The sequence below is a fragment of the Scomber scombrus genome, chromosome 7 (genome assembly GCF_963691925.1).
Source record: "Scomber scombrus chromosome 7, fScoSco1.1, whole genome shotgun sequence".
NCBI classification, from domain to species: Eukaryota; Metazoa; Chordata; class Actinopteri; order Scombriformes; family Scombridae; genus Scomber; species Scomber scombrus.
This window is the reverse complement of record NC_084976.1, coordinates 24,229,265-24,255,726: the sequence shown is the minus strand read 5'-3', so window position 1 is coordinate 24,255,726 and position 26,462 is coordinate 24,229,265. Positions and strand designations below refer to the sequence as shown.

The window sequence follows — 26,462 nt, the reverse complement described above, 5'->3', positions numbered from 1 at the left end:
CTAATTATTTGTAAAAGTACACTTAAATACACTGTAGGTTGATACAATATTTAATATTTATCATTCTTTTGTGGTTACACCATTTGACATTTTCAGGAGCATTGAGTCTTGCTTTGGGTTAAAAATGATGCAAATGTAATTTCAAATGACATAAAACCAACAAAAATACAAAATGTACATTTTAACAAACCTGATGCAGCTTTTAAAATATTTTTTAAAAGATATTTGTGAATTACTCATTTTGCCAACCCTTATTTGTCACTGACCTATATCTGTTCAAAGATCCTTAAAATGAAAAATGCATTTATATGAAGGCATCTAAATGTTTAATAAAAAACATAATAGGCCTATACACCAATCAATCCGCAGCCAGTGCTTATAGTTTCATTATATTTTACTCAATTATATGTCTTTATTTAGGTTATTATTATTATTATTATTCTAAACTTTATTGAGTCATGACTTTTTTTTATAATGCAGCCACACCCATTGGATGACGCCAAAGACACGTGACTTAAAGCAAGGACTGTACACACAAGGAGGGGACGACAAGAAGTTACAATCCTTTTAGAAACTGTGTTTAATCATATTTTCATAGGTATTTGTTTCCAACATTTTATACAACAACTCAACATATATTTATTAAGCCTTTTCTTGTTTTTTTAAATTATTTTTTTCATTAAAGTTACCCTATTGTTTCCTGTAAAGCGTGGTGACGTCGCTGTCTCATCCCACAGCTGTGTGAGACCAAAACTAAAAACAAGGATGCAGGAGGATCTGAAACTTGAAGGATTATGATTTTTCTCATGTTTAAGAACCAGATAAAAGTATCGTGAGCGCTTAAATGAGGAGAAACACTCTCAGACTAAGGTTGGTATGAAAGCTAGTCGTGCTTTAAGGGATTTTTTATATTTCCTGTTGATTTGAAGCAGAAAGCTAAATCTAAGTTACGATTTACCATAATTGTTTACAATTGACACTTGGAGTAGGCTACAGATTTGTGTTAATTTTCAGATGGGATTTGCTGTTTTAAACCTACTTATTGTTACCTTTAAGTTTTGACTGGAGCTTTATGTACTGTATGTTTACTTTCATTCATATTTCACTTGTCATGTTTGCTCCTCAGTCTCAGATTTAAAGTGAAAATAACCGTTGCAACCAATATCGTTTCTTATCAGTCTTTTTTACATATTTGAGATAATGTTAAAGACAACTGACTGCATTATTTTGTTTAAAGAAATATACTTTGTTGAGTTTGTTTTGATCAGTGGTAGAAACTCCTTTATCTGTACTGTTAATGTTATGTAGAGGGATATCTTGAAACGTATTCTCAAACAGTGGTTGAAGTTTCCTTAGTAGGTATTTAAAAGTCTTGATTTGATTCACAAAGGTCTTAAATGTTTTTGTCTAGCCTGCTATAGGCAGTAATGTTGGTTATAAAATGTTTTTTTGTTTAATGTGTGTCTGTTATTCCAGAGATCTGATCTTAAAATGAAAATCTAATGACAAAAATGTGAAATTAATTTAAACAAATTGACATGTTGTTTTCAAGTTGCACTCTAAAGTAATTTAATCCCTGATCAAAGCTAATGTTTTTTTGTCTATCTTTCATAGGTCTACTTTGGCAGTGAAATAGATAAATAAGTTACATTCTGTGTGGTAGTAAAAATGTCTTAAGTTTAACCTGTTAGTCTTCTTTTTTGATAGGATAGTAAATGTTACTTACTCTGTTTTGTAAGTGTTACAATAAATTACCAACGTCCTAAAAAGCCTTGTCAATGTTTTATACATACATTTACAGTATATTACCTGTGAGAATAATACAAATTTGTGTTTTTTGTGTTTTAGATGCTTCTGTTTCTTTCCCTGCTGATCTTCTGTGTGCCACTAAGGGGCGACACCTCACCAATCAGTTGCTACAATGACCGAGGAGATGCTGTTGATTGGTAATTCACTAAAGACAGTCCTGGGGAAAAACAAGCATATGAAAATACACTTTATGACTCATTATTAATCTGTTTATAAGTCATAGAAAGCTGTAGGAAATAAAAATGTGAACTATATTGAAATAATAGTCACCATTCAATGAGGTCTTTTGAAGTCAGCTCTATCTGGTGTCATCTTCTGTTGAAGCTGACAATGAAACATCACCTACCGTCAGCTATAATATTTTCTCCTCTAATATCTCTGTTTCTTGAGTTGTTTTATCAAGTTGTCTTCCTCCCGCCGTCCTTCAGTTGAACTCACAGTTTCACTCTATCTTTCTCTGAGTCAGGTTTTATATCTACAAGCTGCCGAAAGACCATCACAGTAAATCTCCCCAAAAGGGTGAAATGTATTTACTGCTGGAGAAAGGCAGTGAAGGATGGACTGATGGTAAGGTGACAGTGAATGACACCACAGGAGCTCTGGGCAGGACGGTCGGACAACTGTACTCGCAACGAAAGGTCGGCTGCTTCAGTCAGGTGTCTTTTTGCATGTAACAAAAGAGGAACAAATACTAAGAAAAATTAATCTGATGTTCAGTTTTGTTTTTCTGAGAACTGGAGATCAGATTGACTCTCCCAGGGAGTGTTTTTCTAAATATAATTCAGAGCAGATTTTGAAAATTATCACAGTATTCAGTTCCTTTTTATTCATGTATTAAATATGTGCAAGAGAATGTAAAATGGTTACACCAAAGTAACATTTTAGGTCACAGATTACTTGTTACCCGATTTAAAATGTAATAAGTTATTACATTTGATTACTTTTCTAATTTTCTGATGAATGTTTTCAGCTGTTAGGGTAAGTGTCCAGCTGTTTTTCATGGATACTGACACGATTTATGAGGGAGATCATTTCTTATAAAGCAAATTTATTCATTAGTTCATGTACATTTTATGAAAAAAGTCAAAAGTCTGCCATGGGCTTAATTGGTACTGTGACACAATTTAAGCCCATGTGTGCTCGAAATAAGCCCACGTCATGATTTATTCACAAAATATAAAAAAAATATTGTTTTCAAATAATTTAAAACATCAACATATGTATTGAGTAACATGTTACATTTTTTTTTTAAAAAGGAAAAATCCCTCCTGAGCAAAATCTTAAAGGTCTGACTTCAGATGTAAACTCCTTTGTAATCATCATCAACGCATGTAACTAGTTTCTCCCCAACACTGCCAGAGTGTCACTTTTTATTTGACATCCCTCTAAAATGCAAATATCCCTTTACTGATTTAATGAAAGGATGTATTTTTGGTAATAATATAAATTTCTCTTCACTCATTTTAATAATTATTTGGATCCTCATTAGCTTTTGTGGTTGCACATCTTCCTGGGAGGCATTATGTCGTTGTTATCAGATTTCTTTCTATACATTTTTCTCCAATATCCACGATGAAAATGCAACTTTATTATTGACCAAGCAACATCAGCAGTAAACATATTTCCTCAAAGTAGAATCTCTAAAGCAGATGTACTTATATTTTTTAATGTTCTTTCATCTTTTTGTTGCACTCATAACATTTCTCATTTTATAGATCCACTTATTAATATGTGCTAAAAAAAAAAGAAAAAGAAGGAAGAAGAGGCGTTTCTGTTATAACAACTTGACATTAATAGATCAGAATAGGAAAGTGAGAACGAGAACTGAAATGTTTAAATCCAGTTAGTACCTCTCCAAGCAGCTGCGTGTAGTTTCAACATGTATGATTGTATACCTCTATTTTTTACTGTTCTGCTGTTTTCTTTTGAGTAGTAGTGTCTAAGTGTAAAGGTCTTTTTTTTCTAAATCTACATAATCTCCCACCCTTTTTTACAGAACACGGAGGTAGCCTATATCCTTTACAATGACCAGCCACCACAGAAGGACGTTGGTGACAGATGGGAGGACAACAGTGGAAGCAGAGGGGGGCACACAAAAGGTGAACGCCAGAGCAGTCGAGCTCTGATGCTCGCAAATCTCCTGCAAGGCTGCGAGAGATTTGATTTATTATTCAAATTAAGTGCAAAAGCTTCATACGTCTAAAAATAGTGTATGAACAGACTGAAGAGTGCTTGTACATTTAAGCAGACTGACATTAAATCTCATGTTATATGTCAAAATAAAAAAGTTTCACTTTGTATTTCCACTACTGCTCCTCAGGTGTCGTGATACTGGATAAAAATCAAGGCTTCTGGTTGGTCCACAGCACTCCTCAGTTCCCCCCTGTGCAGCAAGCAGGAGAGTATTATTACCCCAGCAGCGGTGTGACCAACGGGCAAAACTTCATCTGCGTCACGTACCCGCTCGACCGCTTCCGGACTATTGGTGAGACTAGAGTCCTGCCAAATGGCCGTATAGCTCAAGCAGAGTTGTTATCAAAATGCAGTTAACGCTTTATGAGCATGTTTAAATGGATTATGGTATTAGATTACACTTAATAGAGTTTTGAGGAGAAGAACCAGACAATTGATGATTTTCATACACTCCTGTCTGTCTGCTGTTATATCGTTATGACTAAATGAGCAAACTCTATGTTATCTATATTAGTGAAAAAGGTAATTCATTCTAGTTATCGAAAATGCTGCTATTATAAAATTACAAACAACATATATGGGTTTGCTGATATATTAGGCTTCTTTATTAAGGTTTAATATGCCATATCAGACAAATTATGTAATCTGCAGCCAGTATAATGAAGGTTGTAATTTAAGAGTTTCCCTGTCATTGATTGGTGGGTCACCCTTACTGAAAGAGCTGCAGAGCGTAAAAAGAGAAGCTGAGTGAGTGAATTTTAGTCTTTTGAGGTTGTAAATGCTCTTTCTGAGGCTTTTCCATCCTGATATGAATACTACAATTCTTCTGATATACTACATATTCATCATTTTACTTTGAAGATGTTGTGTGGTCTGTGGAGTGGTTAAATGATCTGATATAAGGGCTGTCTCATTTTTAAAAAAAGGGAACTCTTCAGTCATTATCATCTTGTCGTCACTCAGTACTTAATAATCCGGTCAGGTATTGACACCACAACAACAACAACAATCCTGATTCAAGATAATCAGAGTAAACAGATGTCATCATCATGTCTTCGAGCTGCGTCTGCGGTTCCCTGGCAGACCCAGCAGTTGGCACAGTTGCTATGGTAGTGCCTGGGGTAATGTAATTAGACTGAGGTGTGTAACCATAGAGATATTGGTCCTCACACTGCGGCAAGCATTTGCTCCATCAGTTTCTCTGGGATGTTGAGAGTGTGACAGTGTTCGGGGTGACGTGACTACGCCGCGCATAAATGTTTTGTCAAACAGCCAAAGGTGATCTTATTACTTCTGATCACGTTTCATTGTGGAGCTCCCTGCAGCATAAATCTGCACATTAATGAGGAGAAACTGAGATTTGGCATTACTACAACTAACACTTTTATTTCATTATTTCATAAATACTTTCTATCCATTATGTTCAGACTAATATAATGTTGTAAGTAGCCTAATTACTGATTTGTATGAAATACAAGTGTAAATTAGTGCTGAAAGAGAAAGTGGATTAATCAACATAAACTTAGACAACGTAATTTTGATAATTGATTAAAAGTTTTGGTTGTATTTGCTCATAAACCCAAGTATTGGACAAATTCAATTTTTGACTTAATGATGCTGCTAGATGAAAAGTCACCAAAGGGATCCCAATTCATCCTGCAGGGAACATGAATTTAAATCCAAAACATGGTAGTGCTAGAGGGAGAGTCAAAGATCACTAAAATCTGTCCAATTCACCCTGTAGGAACTATTAATGTCTGCACATAAGGTCGTGGCGGCTAATTGAATAGTTGCTGAAATATTTCCGTCTGGACTCAACATTTTCATCCCTAGAACCGCACTGCTATCTGGCTAAATGACAAACATTTAACTAGTTTCAGCTTCATAAATGTTAAAAATGGCTGCTTTTTTCTGTTTTATATCATTTAAAATGGAAATGTTTGAGTTTTAAATGTTGGTCGAACAAAACAACCAATCCCCTTGGGTAATTTTTCCACTATTTAGTGGCATTTTATAGATTCAACAATTGACTAATTGTGCAAATAATGGACAAATGAATCTATAATTAAAATAATCTAGTTTTTTTTTAACCAGCGACACATTTTTACATTGGTTTCTTTTTTGAATGATACTATCCATTAAAGGAATTATTTATACTAATTATTAACATTTCTAATAACTTTTTGCAGCTTGTCTTTTTTTTCCTTTTTAATTGACCGAATGTAGAAAACATTAATATCCACCACAGTTACAAGTTTGCAGGAGATAATCTAAAACACAAACAGAAACATTGGGTTCGGTGTCAGCCTCAGAATCAAAGAGCCAGGACTTTTTTCTGCAGCTGCAATTTTGTACCAAGAGGGCAGAGAGCAGGTTTCCCCCACACTTATCTACTCAAGAGGAGAGATTTTTGAGAAACGCAGGAAATTACTTACTGAAGTAGAAATATGTAAGGGGAGGTTGAAAGAAAGAATGGAAAACTACACACAACAAAATCACAATCAGAACATGATATGATGTAACCCGTATCCAGAGGTAGATTTTGTTGACTTTTGTCCATTGTCCCTTTACAATGTTTTCTTTATGCCTCTGCACCAAAGTTACCATGACAGCTCTATTCCTTGCCTGTACTTAATGAATAAAATGATTCTGATTCTGGATTGCCGTTAGCAGTGTTTTCCTTAAATCTAATTTGTTTTGCGCCACAGGAGAGCAGCTGCAGATCAATCAGCCTAATGTGTACGATTGCGACGTCCCCGAGTCCTTGGCCTCCCTGGTGCCTGAGCTGGCTGCCGTTTGTAAGAAGAAATATCTGTCCGGTAACGTTTTCCCACATATCAAACTTGTGTCCAATCGCAGCGTGACCCTGACCTCAAAGGATGGCACCAACTTCATCAGCTTTGCCAAAGGAGCCTCGTTTGATAATGGTACAGCTTTGGAGCAATTTCATGTTTTTTTTAAGGCAGCAATTCACCTTGTTTGAGCTTCACCTTCAGTCTTCAGTCTGTTTTGCACTTCATTGTAATTTTTCTCTTTTTAAATCTTATTTTCATATTGCCTTGTGTTTCTCTTTTACTGCTTGTTAAGTTTCATATAAAGCTCTTTAAATTGCCTTTGAGTTGTTGAAAGGTGCTCTACAAATATCACTTTTTGCACCTTTTTTATGTGACCTAAGTTATTTAAAAGCACATTGAGAGTTTACAGACAAGAAAAGAACATAAACATGATCTCATCCCTCCTCGCTCTCTTGCTTCGTCAGACCTGTACCACTCCTGGGTAGCGCCCACCCTCCAGTCAAACCTCCTGGTCCAATTCTGGGTTCGCTCCTCCGGCATCCTCCCCTCTGACTGCTCGCTGGGCTGGAAGGTCCTGGACATCAAGACCATCTCCCCGGGGAAGACGTTCACCTTCAAGACCACTCAGGACCACTCCAAGTGGGCGGTCAGCACCAAGGCGGCTGTGTCGGGGGTAGGAGGGGGCTGGGTGTGTGTGGGAGATATTAACCGGAACAAGGCGGAGGAGAAGCGAGGCGGCGGCACGGTGTGTCTGCGGGATCCAGTGGTGTGGAAGGCTTACCGGACGGCGGCCCTGGAGTGTGAGGCGTGCGGAGGAGAAACGGGCTCATGTGATGACGTGCTATAGTTCAACTGGCATTGAGGAAAAGCCGTAATGTGTTGATGATGATGAGATAATATCACACTTATGGTTAATGTTTTAACATATTTGGTACACTGTATATATTTCTGTGAATGTCTGCTGAAATCTAATTTAAATGCCTCATGTGTACCATTTTAGAGTGAGAAACAGAATGATTATACGTAAGCTGTTATCAAGAGCGGTTACATCCTCTTCTAAATGTATTGCATGCTGAACAAATTTAAATGAGGACAAGTAGTCAAATCTAAAAGGAAGTAGTAGAGTTTACTGGAAATATGGTGTTAATTTTAGAGACACAAGCCATCTTTATGAAAAAAAAGCCTGTTTCAAGTGTTTTCAAAGGGACTGGGTACTGTTTTAATGGAAACTGAAGAGATACTGGTGCAAACTGGTGAGTGCTGCTTTAGTAACTCAAACACTTTATGTTTAAGCTGGTATGAGGGAGCACATAGGGGAAAACATTTATGAAAATGGGTTTTGTGTGATTTAAATTGTACAAACAAAATGGGAATAATTGCACTATGTAACAATCAGCACGCACACACACACACACACACACACACACACACTTCACTGACAATATTAAATTACAGACGCTGACAACATTCAGGTGTGAGGAATGCTTTTAATACTTTGTGTTTTATGAGTGTTTGTGTTATTAACTGAGTGTCTGCGTCTCAAATGTGCTTTTCTGACAAGTCCAGAATGTTTTGTTATGTGCTTCAGATGTTAGAGTATCACATTTCCACAAACATACATACATTCATTCTTATTCTTAAATTTCATACCATGATTTTGCTTGAAAAGATAAAGATGCTGGCTGTCTTGAATCTTAATAAACTGTATTGATGTATGTTCCTCTTGTTTTGTTTGTTTGTTTGTTGTCAGTATTTGACATGTAGAGGCAGAATTATTTTCAGAGGATACTCAGCAGCATGGACAATATCTGTCTGTATTGAACGTGGAATATGTTACAGCACATCAGTCAAAAGCATTGGAATTCATATAAAAGTAAATTTATTACCACAAAAATAGGACATCCTGTATGTAGTGCATAAATAGCTTTGATGTGAGACTACACAGCACTGGGGGTGACTGCATTTCCTCCACGCAGACACCCACCTGTGCTTGTATAATGTATACATTCTAATGCAAACATGGAAAAAGGTGAGCACCCTGTAGAGAAAGGCACTAAAACAATCAGTAGCATAGCATAACGCTAGCACACGTCATCCATTATTACCCAGAATCCTCTCCCTGGTGCTGCCACGCTCATGCCTCAGCCAATACAAAGAGGCCTCACCAGCGACGAGCAGCTGCAGTACAACCAGAGGTCACGAGACTTTGTCAAAGTTGTGACTTATTTCAAAGAGGTTGTGTGTTTTAAAGTTACACCGAAGTTAACATGTTAATTCAAAACATGAAGTTGGAACTGAGGCTTTGCACTGTGTGTAAACAGCAGTGAAGATGTATCCTGCTGAACTGCTGGAAAATCTGCATACATTAAGTTTAGCTTATGCTCTGTTGGAAAATGAAGACTTGGAAAACCTTAAAAATCAATATGGTGGCATTTTTCAGGGGATTTTCCTTCCTGCTTTAGTACTAATGATAAAATCATGCAAAGCCACGAGTTTTAAGAGTGCTTAGTTGCTTTTAAAGCTGCAACAATCAGTTTTCAGCCACTAGGGGGCAGAAGAAACCCCCAAAGAGTTGGATCACATTTTTAACGCCTTTGGTTTGGCTTGTAGGTGAACAGGAAGGGGAAGTATTTATCTAGAGTTGCAATTCTGTCCATCTGATAAAATAAGTACATATCACTCTCCTTTAAGTTCAAGTTTGGTCTCTAGCAACTTGTATGGGAAACATCTGGCTTTCTCACCAGCTGCTCGATAACTGTGTGTGTCTGCTGTTTGCTGTTGGGGAAAGTATACAGCAGGTTTATCAGAGCTTTTTTGCAGAAAACAACAACTGCTTAACAACTGTGAGAAGAAACAAAAGTATATTTTTTGGGCCGTAAAACCATAACAATGAGCTCAGTAGAGCTGCAGAGTTGATAATTCTCAAAGGTTTTGCCAAGGTACTTTCACATTATGAAGAGTCATCAAATGCAATATAAAAACTTGGGTTTATGCAACTTTAAGTTTTTTTGCTGAAATGAGAATCTGCTTGAGTCATAGCTGAAATAATCATTCCCACTGTAGACAGGTGCTGGCCTGTTTAAAGTGAAAATCTTTCAGGTGTTTGATGCATTTTTCCTTAATGAATTAGTTACTTGACAATTCGGACACATGGACCTAGAACTCCTTGCCAGTGTAAACACAATCTTGACATCATACAGATGTACAAAATATATAAATATATACAAAACATATATATGTCTCATTTGACAGGTTCCAGTGTTTTGCTACAATTATGCACTTGTATCTTTGTGTCCTCTGGATGTGTGCCTTTTAAAAGAACCAGATTTTACAGGCTTTATATATTTAGATTTCATTTAGCTTCTCCCCCAAAAACACAGCCCTAAATCCTTATATGAGATCTCTGCTGATCACACAAGCACATTCTGTCCAATTATATCATCTTTTTACGTTTGGAAACATTACTCACGACTGAGACATAGAACAACATTGGATTTCCTGGTGGCTGTTGGCGATTAAAACAGATCTTATTCATTGAGTTCGAATGAAAAAAAAAAATGCATCAAGTGCTACCTGACTGGGACCCGAGAGCCAGCACCAAAAGCACTCACTTAAAGGCTTCCTTCGCTCTTCCTCCAGGTGTAATTAGTAATGCATATTGTTTGGAAAAACAGGAAAACTGATACTGTTGTTAAGCAGCAGGCGGCTCTGGTGCACACTGCAGGGCAGCAGGAGGTCTGAATTGTTTCACAAACTCTGTTGTGTGCAGTTGTGCATTAAAGAGAGACTTGGTCTTGGTGTTTTGGTAAAACAGGCTTGGTAGGAGAATGGGAGAAAGGCATATGTAGATTTTTGTTGTGCACAGAGAAGGCCACATTTACTGTTTGTGAGAGCTCGCCCTGCAATAATGTCAAGACTACGAGAGAAATCCATCACTGTGGACAAAGCTGCGCTGAGGAAAATCTCATTGTCAAAATAAAGTCCTGACCAGTCTCCTCCCCTTGGCCTTGATGCGAGGGAAAGTGGCACTTGTCTCTGTGTTGATTGGCTGTGAGCCAAGAGGAGTGTTCCCACCTTTCCTTCTCAACAGGAAGTCAACACTGGATGATGTCATGGCGTAGAAGACGTTTCCTGTAGCAGGGATGACCAGTTCTATGTTAAGAGGAGAAGAAAGACAAATTAACATACGAGAATTGAATAGAGCTTCACAAAAGCTGCTGCACTGATACCATCAGTACTCTAAAGCTGACAATACATGGAGCACTCTGGTGGCCTAGAAGTTAAGGCACCAACGATGGATTCCTTCAAACAATTCCTGATTTGCGTTCAGACCTTTCTAGTGTGTCGTTCCTGCTCTTTCTCCCTCCGTTTCCTGTCATTTTTCTACTGTCACTATCTACGGAAGATAGTAGATAGTGACAGAAAAGCCTCACCTAACATTATTAAGTCATAATAAAAATCCCTGCATCTGCAACACAAAATAAGCACATACTCCTTTAACCCTTAGATGCATAAGTGGGGTCAAAAATGACCCCAGCAGTAGTTTTTTTGCAATATCTTTGTAATTTTAAATTTTTATCGTTTAATCTTCCATGTATTCCTCAAATAGGTTGTCTTTGACACGAGGCCATTTGGATTTGTATCTAATTGTTATATTTTTTAAGTAATCGCATTTTTTGTATCAGTACCACACTCTTCCATACGTGGGGTCAAAAATGACCCCAATCATTTTCTATGGAATTTCAAGGGTTAACCCTAGGAACCTTTGATTTTTATCAACTGTGACTGTCAGGTATATTTACTGTCGATCCACACATCTAATGTCAGCAGTCTCACCACCCCTAAAGATTATTTTTTCACAGCAACATACATGTATTATTAGTACAAGTATTATCATAATTTTTATACCTGAGAATATATATGCTGTTATAAAATATGAACTTAGTTTCCACATACATGATTTTTGTGTGACATAGTGTTGTGTTATCATCATCAAATTGTAAAGCATCCTTGGATATGTGAAAGGTGCTATATAAATCGCACCTATTTTTATTATTATTATAATTATTATTATCAAATTACTTTCTAGTAAGCTAACACTAGCTAACTAAGATAGCTAACATTACTGTATTTGTTGTGTAGAGAAGCAGACTCTCACTATGATGGTTAGGGTTAGGGTTATGACAGGGCCAACAGAAGAGAAAGAGGTGTAAGATGTGTGCAAAGCCACCAATAGTTGCTGGAAATGCAGTGACCCTGTGTGCAGTGCTCACAGCCAGAAACAAGTAGTTTGTAACAGCTGCTCACAGTGAGAAGAAAGAAGACGCGTGTGTGTACATGCATAGACAAACAGACGGATACACAAACAATGAATGTTGAAGTTGTGATAGCATGGAAAACATGAAATCATTCATGTGTTATAATATTGCATTAAATGCATTGATTCTAATTGGGATACTTTTTGGATGTTAACCGTTTTTGACCTTTTTAAAAGCTGGGATAAAAATGTTATAAAAAAGTGATAAATGACCATGTCAAACATGAAATAATTATTTTGTTGACCAAAATATAATACAAATCATCATCTTTAACCAAAATGAAATGAATTTCTTAAGTTTACAGCATAAAACGCATTCATTCTAATTGGGGTCATTTTTGACCCCACTCATGGAAGAGTGTAGGTATCGGTAGGTCATGCATCTAAGGGTTAACTCTGACTTTACTTTCGACCAAATTTAAACGAAATCTGTAAAGAAGCATTCCAAATATTCTGCTAAGAATAATTGTCATTATACAATGAAGGATTGTACAATTAAATTCAGTTGTAGCCCCCTCCATGCTACAGATATAGACAATATCATTACCAATAGAAGAGAATAAAACAAACAAGCTTGACTAAAATGACTCTCTTGGCAAAGGTGATGATTTGGCTGCTTTAAGTCAAAAAGTGTGAGTGTAAAAAACAACAACAGCACAATCTTAGATTTAAATAGCTGCAAATTATAAATTTAAATCTCAAGATGTCAATTTGTCCTAATTTAGTTGAGATAAATACACCACCAAACAATAAACTGGTCCAAAAATACATTTCCAGTACAGTTTTTTTAGTTAGTGGGTTATTCTCTAAAAAATGCTCTTTTTCTGCAACCGTGAGAACATCTTTACCTTTTCCTTCAGGCAGAAGTTGAATCAGCTCGTATCTGGACGCCTGTTTGGGGTCTTGATTGTGCTTTTCTAAGGCAGAACTGATCACAGTGGGGGTCTTATCATTGCTCGTAACCTGAGAGGAGAGAGAAGAATAACAATGACACAAGGACAGCTTGATTTGCACTAATGATATCCTGGGCCCATTGCATCCCGAGAATCTCATCCTGATGACTATCATTATAGGATCCGTGCAGATAAGAAGAAAGACTGTAAGTGCAGCATGCCTCGGATAATTTGGAACATAACATTCTCTACAATCTCGCAGCTATAAATTAGAATAATATAGCTGAGACTAGTACCAGTATGCTTCGGTACAGGTTTCCATCTTGAATGTCCATCCTTATCCTGATGATTCGAATGTCGGGCCCCGAACCCTTGGTATTACCGGCGGGGTTGTTGCCACAGGAGGCCGATCGGCGGTGTGATTTTGTGGGAGTGGATGGAGCCAAAGTGGCAGGGGCAGGGGAGTCATTGGGTGGAGGAGATGTGTCAACATCCAAACAGGACACAGACGGAGATCTCATATGCTGCAATTAAAAATAACAGTAATTATGACATTGATCCAAGACCCAAGAACAAAGGATGTGGTTGTTTTCCTAAAATATTTAATGGATTTAGACTACAGTAAAGAAGAGTCACTCCTGCATACAGTATCTGTGGAACAAGCTAAAACTGTATAATGTAATTACAAAGATGGTCCAAATGAATTTGTAAAAATATGTTACCTTTGTGAGTTTTGAGAGCAGGTTATTGACAGGAGAAGGGAAGTCAAAGAGGCTGTCACTGTCACCAGCCAGGCTGGTCCGAGAGGTATTCAGGCTGTCAACACACAAAAATACACAAACATCTTCACTTTAGGGCTACAAGTTGTAGTTATTTTCATTATGGATTAATCACATTTAAGGGAATTGTTGTTAGATTAATTGTTTAGTGTACTAATGTAGTTCAAAATAGTGAAAAAATGCACCAAGTAGTGTCTTCCAAATGCTTGATTTATCCAACCGTCAGTCCAAAACCCAAATATATTCATTAGATTGTCATTACTCTCACTCCCGTTTCTTTAAATGCAGGCTTTCTTAAGTACTTTTCTAGACTTCGGAAAGCTCATACAGTAAGTGCATGTTTGAGAGCACAGTAATACTTACTCTGGGCACTGTGTAACAATGACTGTCGGGGTTAGGCCACGGGGGCTCGGTTCACTAGGTGCTTCTATTTCATTGGACAGTCTGTAACTGAAATAGACATCATAGGAATTTAACATCTTTAATCTTTCAAGAGCAGAAAATCAAGAATGAATCCATTCAACACATTGTTAAGTCAATAACCGAACCAAAACGTTTGAATATTTACCTTTCCTCCTCTGTTAGCGAAGGTACACTGTGATACCACTGTTCGAAGGCCTCGTCAGAAGTGAAAACACAGTTTTTGCAGGAAGACTGCAGGAGCCGGATTTGAGCTAAAACCTCAAATTCCTGTTAACAAAGAGCTGTATCACCACACTGTTTCATAACAGAGAGGGCACCCATGTTGGCTGATCAAGTATTACTGTGGCAGTTTTTTTTCCCTCATCTCTGTTAGAAGCACCTCACAGTGCCACTCCACTTAATCATTTCCTCCCTCAGATATTATGTTACCTCTGCTCACTCTAATATGCTCTTATCTTAAACCATCCATCCTATCTCCCTTCTTACTTTGTTCAGTTCTGCTTCTCTCTAACAAAATCTTTCCAAAGTCACAGGAATTTTGTCAGGGTGCTATAGTTCTTATTGTACTCATGCACACACCTTAGTACTCGTGTGTTATTTTTGAGCTGCAGAAGTCAAACTCGGTTCACTGAATATCAGAGCATCAGCTAAATGGAGAAGCTTCTTCTTCTGGAGCTTCTTATATTAAAGGATAAGTTCACAGGTTTTTCAAATCTGTCCTAAAACAATAGTCACGTCTGCAATTAAGCATTAACACAGGTTTTTCTTGCCGTAATCATTCCTCCAGTTCATACTGAGCATTAAGAGATTCCTTCACAATGCACTTACAATGTAAGTGATGTGAGACAAAATCCACAATCCTCCTTTTGTGCAAAAGTCTTTTGTCTTTTGAGTGCCAAACTCTCTCTTTTTGTGACAATCCTTCCACTGCAGATGAACAGGAAAACACTGCCCGTCGACACAAAAAGATATATTTTTTAACTATACAGACTGTAAATGTGGAAGATATCCACTTTATTTCACTAGCTCAGACGGCTGAAGCCTCATATCAGCATCAGATAAACCTTTGAACCCATTTTTGCACAAAACAAGGACTACGGATTGTGTCCCCCATCACTGCATTGAAAGCACATTTGGAAAGTTTCTCTTAGTAGACAGTATAAACAGGAAGAATGATAAAAACTAGGGCACTTGACTATTGTTTTTAGACAGACTTTGCAAATTGTGAGCCCATTCTTTAAGTGTTAATATAGATGAGAACGTGCTCTATTTTCAACCTTTGATCTCTCAAAATAATATATATTGCAACACTCACCCTTCTCCTTTTGTCAAAGTTGATGTAGCCATTCTGCAAAAGGGAGTGACAGGATGTGTAATGTCAGTTTGATAATTGTAAAATACTGAGCAACTTCCAGGGGTTTGTGACTGGATTTCCCCCTTGATAGAGATGAGATACACTCACATCCAGCTTGTCTTTGACCGCTGTGTCCAGCATGGTGAGGTCTGTGAGGAAGATGCCGAGGTAGGGCACGGTGCCCTGGGCGTTGGACTGTGTAAAAAAACACAAAAGAAAGCGTGTTTCATCAGACCCCGAGAGATTTCTATTCACATTGTAAAAGAGCCCACACAGCGAGGGATTTCAGAGAAGCCGCCTGCAGCTACTTTTCAAACGATGGCTCAGGATTCAGCACATCACACACACACACAGACGACAGCTCTCTGTTCCACTTCGCTGCCGCATGCTGGTCGATCCCCCGTACAACCCTCCATCAAACCACTGAACACCACCCGCTTAGCAGGAGTGACATCAGTATCAATGTTTGGATGTAGTTTTTTTGTATGAAAACATGATTTTCAAGAGCTTTTATAGTGAAAGCCATTATTAAGCTCTCAGAAAAGCCATAAAACTTTTTATTAACTGTTACTGGCTGCTTTTAACCTAAAATCTTGATTCTACTCACATGTTTGTGACATGCTAAACCTATATTGAACCACCAAACACAATAAAACAAGATTAATGTGATATCGGCTTCTCTATAAGCCCTAAAAATACAAAATAATTGTTCAAATGATATTTTACTACATCTTTGTCCCCTAAATTTTACAATACTAATGACACTTTTGCAGGATCTTACATCATTCCTAAATTTCCCAAGGTCTCCCATAAAGGCCTGTGGGGGTGTACAACCCCTCAGGCTAAAATAATTGGTATTCACACACCAGACGTGGGCTGTTAAATTGTTGAAAGTTAGTCTTTTTTATCTGCTTGATGATTCTGGTTTTGCCCCAGAGACGAATACCGAGGTCATTTTGAGTTACTCTTCTGTGACTGACAACTAGTCTAACGCTAACCGAAATGTCCCGGTGACATAATCCCAAATGATTTGGTGCTCCAAACACAATCATTTACAAATATTAAAGATGTGAACTCAGACTCAGCATGTCAGAGCCTTTCAATAGATATAGTCTCACAATTTCCACTGCTTATACCTGACTGCTGACCTGTACAACAACAGGTACAGTACGTAGTTTCTGCTGGCTGTTCACTTTTCAAACCCAAATGTTCACTGAAGGTTCAACCCAGTGACCCAGTGACTTACCCTATTAAGGTGTCTGTGGTTGAGCCTGTTGTCAAGGTTGGCAAACTTTGACGTCCCCTCCTGCAAGACAAAAGCGAACGTTCATTCTTGACCTTGGAAACATAATTTGAGAAAACAATCTCCCTACTGCTACTTCTTCAGTCGGATCACATGATCCTCATCAGTAAATGGAGTTTGTGACCGCCAAATTTAGATTTCAAACATAAGCTTTTAAGCGGAGAAGGCTGTAAAGATGCAAACTCCCTCTGACGATGAAGATCAGCTACACAATGGACCTCATTTTAATATGAACTATTTTATGTTTGATGTACTGTTGTTGTTTTATGTGTGTCTTGTAAGGTGTCCTTGAGTGCTTTGAAAGCTGCCTATAAACAAAATGGATAATGATTATTATTAAATGGTAAATGGAATGTGCTTCTCTGGTCGTTATGACCACTCAAAGTGCTTTTACACATTCATACACTGATGGCAGGGGCTACCACGCAGGGCGCCAACCTGCTCATCAGGAGGGAACTAACCTTTCATACACATTCATACACCATTGGCACAGCAACGGGAGCAATTTGGGATTAAGTATCTTGCTCAAGGACACACCAACATGTGGTATGGAGGAGGCGGGAATCAAAACATCAAATTTCCAATCGGTGGACGACTGCTCTACCTCCTTAGCCACAATTTATATTTATATCTACTATTGTTATTACGTGTGTTCTTCATTGTGTAGCCTAGTCTAAAATACCTCAGTTTAGACAAATAAACATGTAAATAATTAAAGATTCATAAACACCCATAAATTATTAAAAATTAGGCAATTAAAACTAGTTAAGTGGACTATTTAATACAACTCATAGTGAGTTAAAGCGCAGATAACACATCTTTGTCATTGTGTCTAGCCCACAGGATACAAGGCTGTCAATCTTGACATTCCTCTCATTTGATTGGTTGTTACTTTTCAGCCAATAGGAGACGTGGAGGGGCGGGACATAGAACCTACCGGTAGAGGAGAGCCACAGGTGAGCCAGGCTACAAACAGTGGACCTGAATGAAAGTCGTATATGCTGATATATGCTCATTGCTTTGATTGATGCAGAGTTTTACCAACTGGAAATGGACATATTGCAACCTGCAGAAGGTAAATATCTGTGTGTGTATTTATGAGTATGTGTTAAAGTTGCCATCTAGTTTAAAGCTCTAATTGAACTTAGCATGAGACGTAATGGAGGTGTGGCGTGACGTTGCAGAGTGACTGTGTTTGGGTGAGGGCCCTTTAGTTAGTAGGCGTGTAAATCACACGTTTCTTCACGATACGATATTATAACGATTCGATGATATCACAAAGTCTGTCATCATAAGATGTTGATTCAATTCAATTCAGGCGATATCACATGCTGATATAAGACAATCGCTTCCATTCATATCAAATCACAAAAAGCAACTAAAATATTATTTGACATTTTTATTTCTGAGTTCAACCAGACATTTAAATGAAAAACAATCTATTCTTTAAAAAAAATAAAATTAGACCTCCTGTTCCCTAACAAGTTCCACATTTTGATAGATTGAGCTTTAAAATGTTCACATCCTATAAAATAAAACTGAAAGAACATTAAGTGACTGCTTTTAAAGTACCGTGGAAAAACGAGACAACCCGCTTCACTTTGCCCAAAAGACAAGCAGCAGCAGCAGCAGCAGCAGCACCTTTCTTTCATACAGGTTATATAGTTATAGTCTGTCCGAAGCATTTGATGATAGACTTGCCTCTACTCAGGCTGCGGACATGTTGCTGCTGAAATATGAAATCACAGTAGTGATGCTCATCGCTCTTTTAGAGTTGTGTTTTAGTTTTTGTAGAACATTTTCAAATTTCAAAATATAGGGAATTTCAAAGTAGAAGTATGTCTTTTTGATGATGATCGTTGTCTGATGTTTTTATTTTGCATCAATGCTATTGGCTCGTTGATCATTGAATCGATGTATCTTTACACCCCTATTAGTTAGGAGCTTTGGTCAATTGGTCTATTAAATGGAATAAGGTCATAACCTTTTGAGAGAGGTTTAAAGTCAAAAGAGAAACACATTTGCGCATTTGCACAATAAATGTATCATTGAATTACTGATATGAACATTATTTTTTACGCCTGTTGTTAATAATTTGATTTTCATTGCAAAGTTGACATGACAATTAGCCATCAGTAATGACAGACATTATATAATTAAGTGTTATGACATTGTCAAATGCTCTAATGACAATAGTGTGAATAGTCTTTTATTTGTCTGAATCATTCATCTTACAACCTGTCAGCTAGTCATAGACATTTTTAGACAAGCTGAGAGATGAAGGGAAGCAAGTAACTGCTAAAAAAAAAAAAATCAAAGGCCAACAGAAGGCGATGGTGTTTTTCTGGCATCAAAGCTCAGAGTGAAGCTACTCAAAATGAAAGCGAATGTTTGGATGAATTCCTCTGGGGGGTATCATGGGTAAAATCGCAGCTAATGCAAAGGTATTGATGCCTGCACTGCACCATTACAGTGAATCAAAACACAGCTAATCCTGCCATCCCTACCCCCACCCCCCCAACTCTGACAGTGCAAACTAAATATAATGTATGTCTTCAGATGGGTGTCGAACACTGAAGTGAAAGTGTTGACAGAATAAGGGCAGTTCTCCTCAACACGATTAGACTGGTTTCTGGTCTTTTAAAGCGTGCTCAGTCCAGAATGCTGTTTGCAGCTGAAGATAAGGCCCGTGCAGATAGGAATTTAACTTGATAGACACATTAATGAATGTCTCATGTTGCTGTTCAAATTCTGGGCTGTTAAGTCACTAGGATGTGAGATGTCAGTCAACAAGCAGAAGTATCACATGGTTTTTTTTTTGTTGTTGTTTTTTTTTCATAGCTGCAGTTTGAGGCTGAAAATACACGTCCTTGTGTTGTGTTGAGGATTAATTTGTGTTGTTTGCCATGCAACCAAGGAATGGTTATGTGGGTTTGTCAATTCATCAGTCCACCACTTTTATTCAAGACTGAAACATTTTGACAACTATTAAATGGATTCAAGTGAGATTTTGTTCAGACATTCATGATCCCCAGAGGATGAATCCTACTGACTGTAGTGATCCATTCATATTTCCTCTAGTGCCACCAGCAGGTTGACATTTGTGGTTTTAAGTTAGGGCTGCATTTTGTTAAAAAAATTATGATACCAGTACCAATCCAAGTACCCTTAATGATACGGATACCAATTGACTACTTCATTCGATATCCATCATGTGAATAGAAGCTTTATTTTGCATTAAAATGTTCCCTTTAGGATGAATTGTAATCACTTTTTTTTCGATCCCTTTAAATTGGATGTATCTTGCACACTTCCAGATTTATATTCTGGTGCTCTTCTGCAATATCTTAACATGATTTACAGTTTAAAAAAATCCCTACTTATCTTATACTAGTCCTTTAATGCAGCCCCTTAGTTTAACCTCTGTCCGAAACTGGTCATTTTAGCTCCTCTCTCTCTTTGAGGCCCCTTTCCTCATGAGCCTGCTCTGTTGTGGTTGGTTATCTTCTGTAAGCTGTTGGTTCTGGAGGCTACGTAAACAAACACTAATAGTGTTTTTTTTTCTCCATTCTTTACTCAAAATGGAAACTTTTTGATGTCATCACAAAGAGGAAATAGAGATTCAGAGCAGACTGAAGCCCTGGGGCTTGACTTTCAGTGAGCGTTTTTAGAAGTGTCCACTTCAAGTTTAGGAACTTTGACCTTGTTTAATATAAACATGCCACATCATAACAGCATACAGATAACAGGAATATCAGGAAAACCATATGCCCCCCATAACTTTTCATCCAGAATCAGCATCAGGTGAAAAATTTCAGTATGTTCAATATTTGGCCAAATAGGCAAATCACATTCCAACCTCTGTAGTATCCTACTTTTGTGTTTAGCGCTAGGTAGCAAATGTCAGCATGTAAGGTGCTTTGAGCTGAATGCTAACACCAACGTGCTCATAATTACAATGCTAAAATGCTGATGTTTAAAAGGTATGATGTTTACCGTGCTAAACTTAAATGGTGAACATCATACCCTTTAAACATCAGCACTTCAGCTTTGTAATTATGAGCATGTTGGTGTTAGCATTCAGCTCAAAGCACCATGCTGCCTACATACAGTTGCATACTCTACATTCGTATATGAACTCAAACAGTTTGTAGTGATGGGGGAGAAGGTGGAGAAGAGTCTCTTCGAAGATTTTTTTTTTTTAGCCAAGAGTAACACAGATCTAAAAATAGGCCCGAAACAAGTCCAAGACGTTAGATAGGAGTTTTCGAAATCTACTCCAGACCAAATCCACACACTAACACGACAACCCTGCAAATGAGATCTCAAAGTAGCAGCTTTCCAGCAGAAGAAACTGCACCTCCACCCTCTGGCCAAGCACTTTTAGTATTCTTAATTAAGCAACACACAAGTGGTCAGATGATGAGGTGTCGGGGTAAAAAAAAAAAAAAAGTCACTGAGGCTTGAGGTTTGAGGCTTTCACTCTTAGCTTTCAAAAACAGAAGTGCAACATGCTGTGTCATGACACAAGCAGAAACCAGCCCCTGCATGTCAACTGTCTCACTGAACCTGCTCTGTTGACACAGTTTAATGTAAATGATGTAATCTTTTTGACTCGTGCAGTACTACATGTATTACACGTCCACTCACTTCTGTCATTCATCTCAACATTAAACTCACCTCTTTCAGTAGTTCTCTGCTTTGCGAGTAGTTGTCCTTCTCTGAGAATATCTCTGACAGATCCTCATATCTCTTAATTGCGTCCCTGTCAAGTAACCAAATGAGTTAATTGTCTTAAATGCTTATTCATATTTCAATATTATTTGAACTAATAGAATATAATGAAGATATTTTGTACATGTTGAATTTACTTAAAAGAGTTAAGACCAACATTATTAATGTTGTAGATGAGACAAATCGGTGGAAAAATTGAGTAAAGAATAATTAATATGACTAAAAGAGTGAGATGGTGCACTGAGTTAAGTTAACAGGGTTAGTTATTTTAAGGAAACATTTGTTACTTCTGCATCTGCTGCAGTTGTAAATATATAAAGTGTCATTAGGTTAACATCAGTTTCCTGTAAAGTACTTTGAAGTTGTGAAGAAACTGTTCCCCTCCTCCTCTTAAACATATCACATTTATAGGTAATAAAACACTTAACATAGGGTTAGCTCTCTTTCAGATAGATTTCTGAATACACAATTAAACATATAATGAATTGTCCCTGTTAAATAAACAAATAAGTCATGGTAAAGATTAATACAACATGAGCCTTTACAGTTTGCACTAGGGCCTGACTGATACTGGATTTTTGGGACCGATATTAGGGAGTAAAAAAAAAATCATTGATATATAAGCCGATAATCTCTACAGGATATGTACATAAAATGCACATTGTTTGCAACGTGGTTATCAAACACTTATGACAAACATATGTAATGGAGGCATGATATTTTACAGTATACCTATATTTATTGTATTTTATTACTGTATTATATGGTATTAAATAATTACAAATTACTATAAATAGATAAATAAATACAACAACAAAAAGAATGTGTATATTAAACTTGAATTAAGCAAAATAATACAATATACATAATATACCGATATGTCTCTCATAGGCCAATATCTACAGATAATATCAGCTGACCGATATATTGGTCTGGCTCTAGTTTGCACTACTGCTGCTCATCTGATACTTATGTTCTGCCATTTCATTTACTTTGAAGTTTTTAAGGCATCAGAGAGGACAGCAAACATATAATTTCACTGAACAGTGCAAATAGTTTTCTTTGTTTATGATGCTAAATATTCGTAATTCCCTGTTTAAAAGCTGACAGCTCCCTTTACTGTTCATCTTGGAAGTAGTAGGTGAACTTGTGCCAAAAACCTCTACTCTGCCTCTAAAAGCTGAGAGATGTCAGGCCACAGACCTGTCAGTCTCCTGCCAGGTCTTCCTCAGTCGATGGATAGGGTTACTCTGCAGCGCAGACACAACGGCGTACAGCGAGGAGAAGTTCTTCCTGGCTCTGCACTCCTGTTGAAAGCACACACACACACACACATGAATATGCTCATTTTCATGCACAAAAACACACTCACACACTCACACTGTAACTGAGAACACCTGTGGGTTTGTGGGTCTGGCTGGTATTAAGTAACAGTGTCAGTTTGAGGTGCTGAATAATGTATAGTGCTAAGAGGTTTGTCCCAGAAGAACCCAGGGGGTGAGCTTGGGACGGCACTTTGGCAGCACACCAGTAATACTGTACCTCACTCTGCCAAAGAGGAGTGTGTGTGAGCGTGTTGCTTCCTACTGGAGAGAAGCTGTGTTTTATTCACAAAAATGAGGCAGGGATAGGAATAAAACTACTACTATAATGTGGTTTATGAGTGTTCGTGTGTGTGTACTTGCTGCAAGCTCTTCAATATAAAAAAAAGCAGATTTTTGTGCACAATAACCACAACGCTTTTACAAACCTCAGTTAATCTTTGCTCTTGAATAATACTGCATAATGCTTTTAAGCAGATCCAAACCTTCACTGTTTGCCTCGAGCTCTTACATCCCATTTTTTGTTGACTCAGCACATTACTGGTATGTACTGTTCATACAAAGTCAATCTCCAATTCATTTTTTCTAAAGGTGCACAGGAAATGGAAGTTCTTGTATAAAAATATGCTAATTTTTGAACAATCTCTCCTCTTCTGCCTAACATGGTCGATCACCAAGAGCTCATTTGGTATTTGCTGCTGCTGCTCAAGTCAGAAAAGAACCACAAATCAAGACAATAATGTTTTTTTTTTTTGCTGTCAGCTATTGATTAAAGCAAAAATGACTCGAACGGCCATATCAGACACCGAGCAGGCTGTGATGTTATGTGCACAGTCACAGCAGAGAATAGGATTATGGTTGGGGGATTACTGGGGGTTTTATTGTAGGAAAATGCATAGTTGAGGCTTTTGGGACCTGCAACACCCGACTGACGTACTTATTTCAGACTGAACTCTATTTCTCATTTCTAGTCTGTAAGTAATGTGTTCATGGCCTCGGATTCTGTAGTTTTTGTAACAGTGATCTTAGATATTTTTTGCATACTGACCTCTGCCACACTGATCCATTTCTCCAGCAGTCGAGCTCTCTGCTGGCTGCGCAGCTTTGTGGGCCAAAGGCAAGACGCTAGGACCGCATTGGCCAACTTGTTGAACTGCCGTACGGTGGCCCGGACCGACCAACAAACACCCTCCCTCCCTTTCTTATCTCTCTGAGACCACAACGAGCCAAGGCAGTGGTACGGGACCAGACGGACAAACAGCTCCTGAGAGAGGCGGGATATAAAATAATGAATAAGAACCAATTTCCTTTAAAATAAATCACTAATCAAAGCATGTGACCCTGTTCTGTGAGGTCTTCCTGCTTGAATTTCCTGCTGACAGTGTTTGAGCTTTCTGTGGGTGGTACCTCTCTGTTTGTTTTAGCAGCCATGGTGGCTCATGTTACTGTAAGTACCAATTTACTCCAGCATACTCTAAACAAAGCAGCTGTTGCTGGTTTTAACAGCATAAAACTGGTTAGATGTAAACAAAGGTGGATCCTGTGCTCTGTCACATGGTGTCATGATGAAGTAACGATATAGGTTAGTTAAGTTATAACCCTGAAATCAAGCACTGTATTTCTTTTACCTGCAACAGCCATTCAGTGTATTTACATTGTCTGTACAGTAGGTGTTCTTGGGAGAGGTAGTCTGCCAACAAGACATTTTTGTTAGTGTATCACTTTTACATTTTTGAGAGCGTGATGGAACAATGTAGAGCATTTACAGCAAGTTAGACGAACAACCTGCAATAAAACTAACATTACTAAACACCGTTGTGTGGAAAACCACATACGTGTTTTGCAACACTTTTGGCTTCATTATTATTAAAACAATGCAGATTTGTCTGGCTGCTCTGTAAGAAGATACATCATCTTATGTTACATTTCCAACAAAGTACCTGCTCAGAGTGTGTGTTTATAGCATTAAACCACACTTGCTGTTACCAAATCAATCAGAACTAAAATCTTAAAGAGTAAGATCATTAAAACACTAAACTAGACAGAGCAAAAGGGAGATTAAGTCTAAAGAAAGCAGACTTGTAACATGCAGACATAGCATCATTTTGCTTCTTGTCACCTTAAAAGTCATGTCATAGCTTAGAAAGTGAACTCACTGTCTCTATCCTGGTGAGCTGCTCAGCGATGATCGCTGCGGGGAATCCCAGGATGCTGGTGGCTTCAAACTTGGCGGCGTCAGGAGGAGGGCCGCTGATACCCGTCTGATCTCTAACGGTTGAAGCTGTTAAATAAAACTGTGGATCAGTGAATGCAATTTCTATGAAATTGTAGGAATCAGTATCTCTCAGTGCTGTGACTCTGATCCTGTGAGATAATGAAGTTGTTTTGTTGCGGAGTAAAGCCAAAAGCATCTGTGGCTGCAATTATGTCTTTTAATCTTGTTATTTTATGATCACAAGTTTACTGTCTTCTTATGCTGAGATAACAGTCATTTTCATTTTCATCATTTTCTCATGATAACGGTTTAGTTATCTCAGGAAAACCCAAGCAAACAGGATAAATATCACATTTCACAAGAAAATAACATATTTCACTTGTTACCTTGAGATTATTGGATAGGAAAAAATTGTGATCACAGTATCTCAAGTGTCAAGAATAATTCAGTTCCTGAGTTTAGAAGATGCAAAGATAACAGTTTGGTAACACAACCAAAAAAGGTTGTATTTTTCTCTCTTTTGCAGCCCCAGTTTGCAATTTACACCGATAAGTCGGGTATATTTCAACATGAAAATCTAATCTAGGGATGTCTTAACTGTGTCATTTAAATCCCTGTTAAAATACAGACCTTTGTGGTTGTCGGGGAGCAAGGCTTTCTCGCTCAGCTCCTCGGCTATCCTGAGGAGGCGAGCGCGGAGGTCTGCTGCAGAGGAGGAATCCTGAGGGAGGAGGGGAGCCAGTCGCAGCAGACGTGAGGGATCCCCCAAACTTTTGAAGTCTTCGGGGTACTCCGAAAGCCATGTGCTGAACACCGTACACACTGCTCTGCAGGGACAGAAGGAGGATAGTTTTTTTTCAGCTTTGACCTCCAGATGTAAAGAGTTAAATTGTTGTTGGGGTAAATCAGGTCATCGTTTTATGTCTTGAAAGTCAAAAGAATAATTTTTAAATATTACTGGGAGCCAATGAGTGGACGAGTGATGTCACCCACTTCTGTTTCTCGTTTAAACCCTGGTTAGAGCTGCGCTGGTGCTGATGTCGGAACCAGATAAAAAAGCCCTTGCAGATTGGAATTGATTGAATACATTGAATTTTTTTCCCCCCAGCACATTTAAAAAGTTGCCAAGAAATCAACTTCTCAAGGGGTTTAGACAAGAAAAGCAGCTTAGAGATGGGTCTATAATTTAGTGGAAGCAAAGGATAAAGATTGTATTACTTAAACAGAGGTTGAATGATCGCCTGTTTACAAAAAGTAATGAAGAAGCTTTTCACACCAGCACGTAAAGCCTGGGCAAATACCACCAAGGACCTCTTTAAAGATGG

General features: G+C 37.9%; 3 protein-coding genes across 4 annotated transcripts in view; 2 read left to right on the top strand and 1 right to left on the bottom strand.

Moving 5' to 3' along the window:
• Positions 1-754: 754 nt before the first annotated feature.
• On the top strand, positions 755-8,516 carry dnase2 (deoxyribonuclease II, lysosomal). Its single transcript, XM_062422733.1, has 7 exons — positions 755-870; positions 1,849-1,946; positions 2,276-2,447; positions 3,806-3,908; positions 4,130-4,294; positions 6,711-6,929; positions 7,262-8,516. The coding sequence occupies exons 2-7, from the start codon at positions 1,849-1,851 to the stop codon at positions 7,642-7,644; spliced, it is 1,140 nt and encodes a 379-aa protein (XP_062278717.1). The 5' UTR covers positions 755-870; the 3' UTR covers positions 7,645-8,516.
• Positions 1,978-26,462, top strand: part of ankmy2a (ankyrin repeat and MYND domain containing 2a) — a 366,395-nt gene continuing 341,910 nt past the window's right edge. Inside the window, exon 1 of the mRNA XM_062422730.1 lies at positions 1,978-1,983. The gene's annotated coding sequence lies outside the window, so the exon portion shown is untranslated. The remainder of the gene's footprint in view (positions 1,984-26,462) is intronic.
• The window catches only part of rgl2 (ral guanine nucleotide dissociation stimulator-like 2), a 33,688-nt gene continuing 15,859 nt past the window's right edge, over positions 8,634-26,462 (bottom strand). For both annotated transcript variants that reach the window (XM_062422728.1, XM_062422729.1), the window contains 14 exons: positions 25,768-25,964; positions 25,079-25,203; positions 23,971-24,186; positions 22,804-22,907; positions 21,547-21,631; positions 16,810-16,869; positions 15,672-15,758; positions 15,525-15,557; positions 14,355-14,476; positions 14,150-14,236; positions 13,730-13,823; positions 13,304-13,531; positions 12,963-13,077; positions 8,634-10,949 (listed from right to left, as the gene is read on the bottom strand). In XM_062422728.1, the coding sequence (XP_062278712.1) occupies positions 10,768-10,949; positions 12,963-13,077; positions 13,304-13,531; positions 13,730-13,823; positions 14,150-14,236; positions 14,355-14,476; positions 15,525-15,557; positions 15,672-15,758; positions 16,810-16,869; positions 21,547-21,631; positions 22,804-22,907; positions 23,971-24,186; positions 25,079-25,203; positions 25,768-25,964 (1,735 nt within the window). In that variant the 3' untranslated portion in view covers positions 8,634-10,767. The remainder of the gene's footprint in view (positions 10,950-12,962; positions 13,078-13,303; positions 13,532-13,729; positions 13,824-14,149; positions 14,237-14,354; positions 14,477-15,524; positions 15,558-15,671; positions 15,759-16,809; positions 16,870-21,546; positions 21,632-22,803; positions 22,908-23,970; positions 24,187-25,078; positions 25,204-25,767; positions 25,965-26,462) is intronic.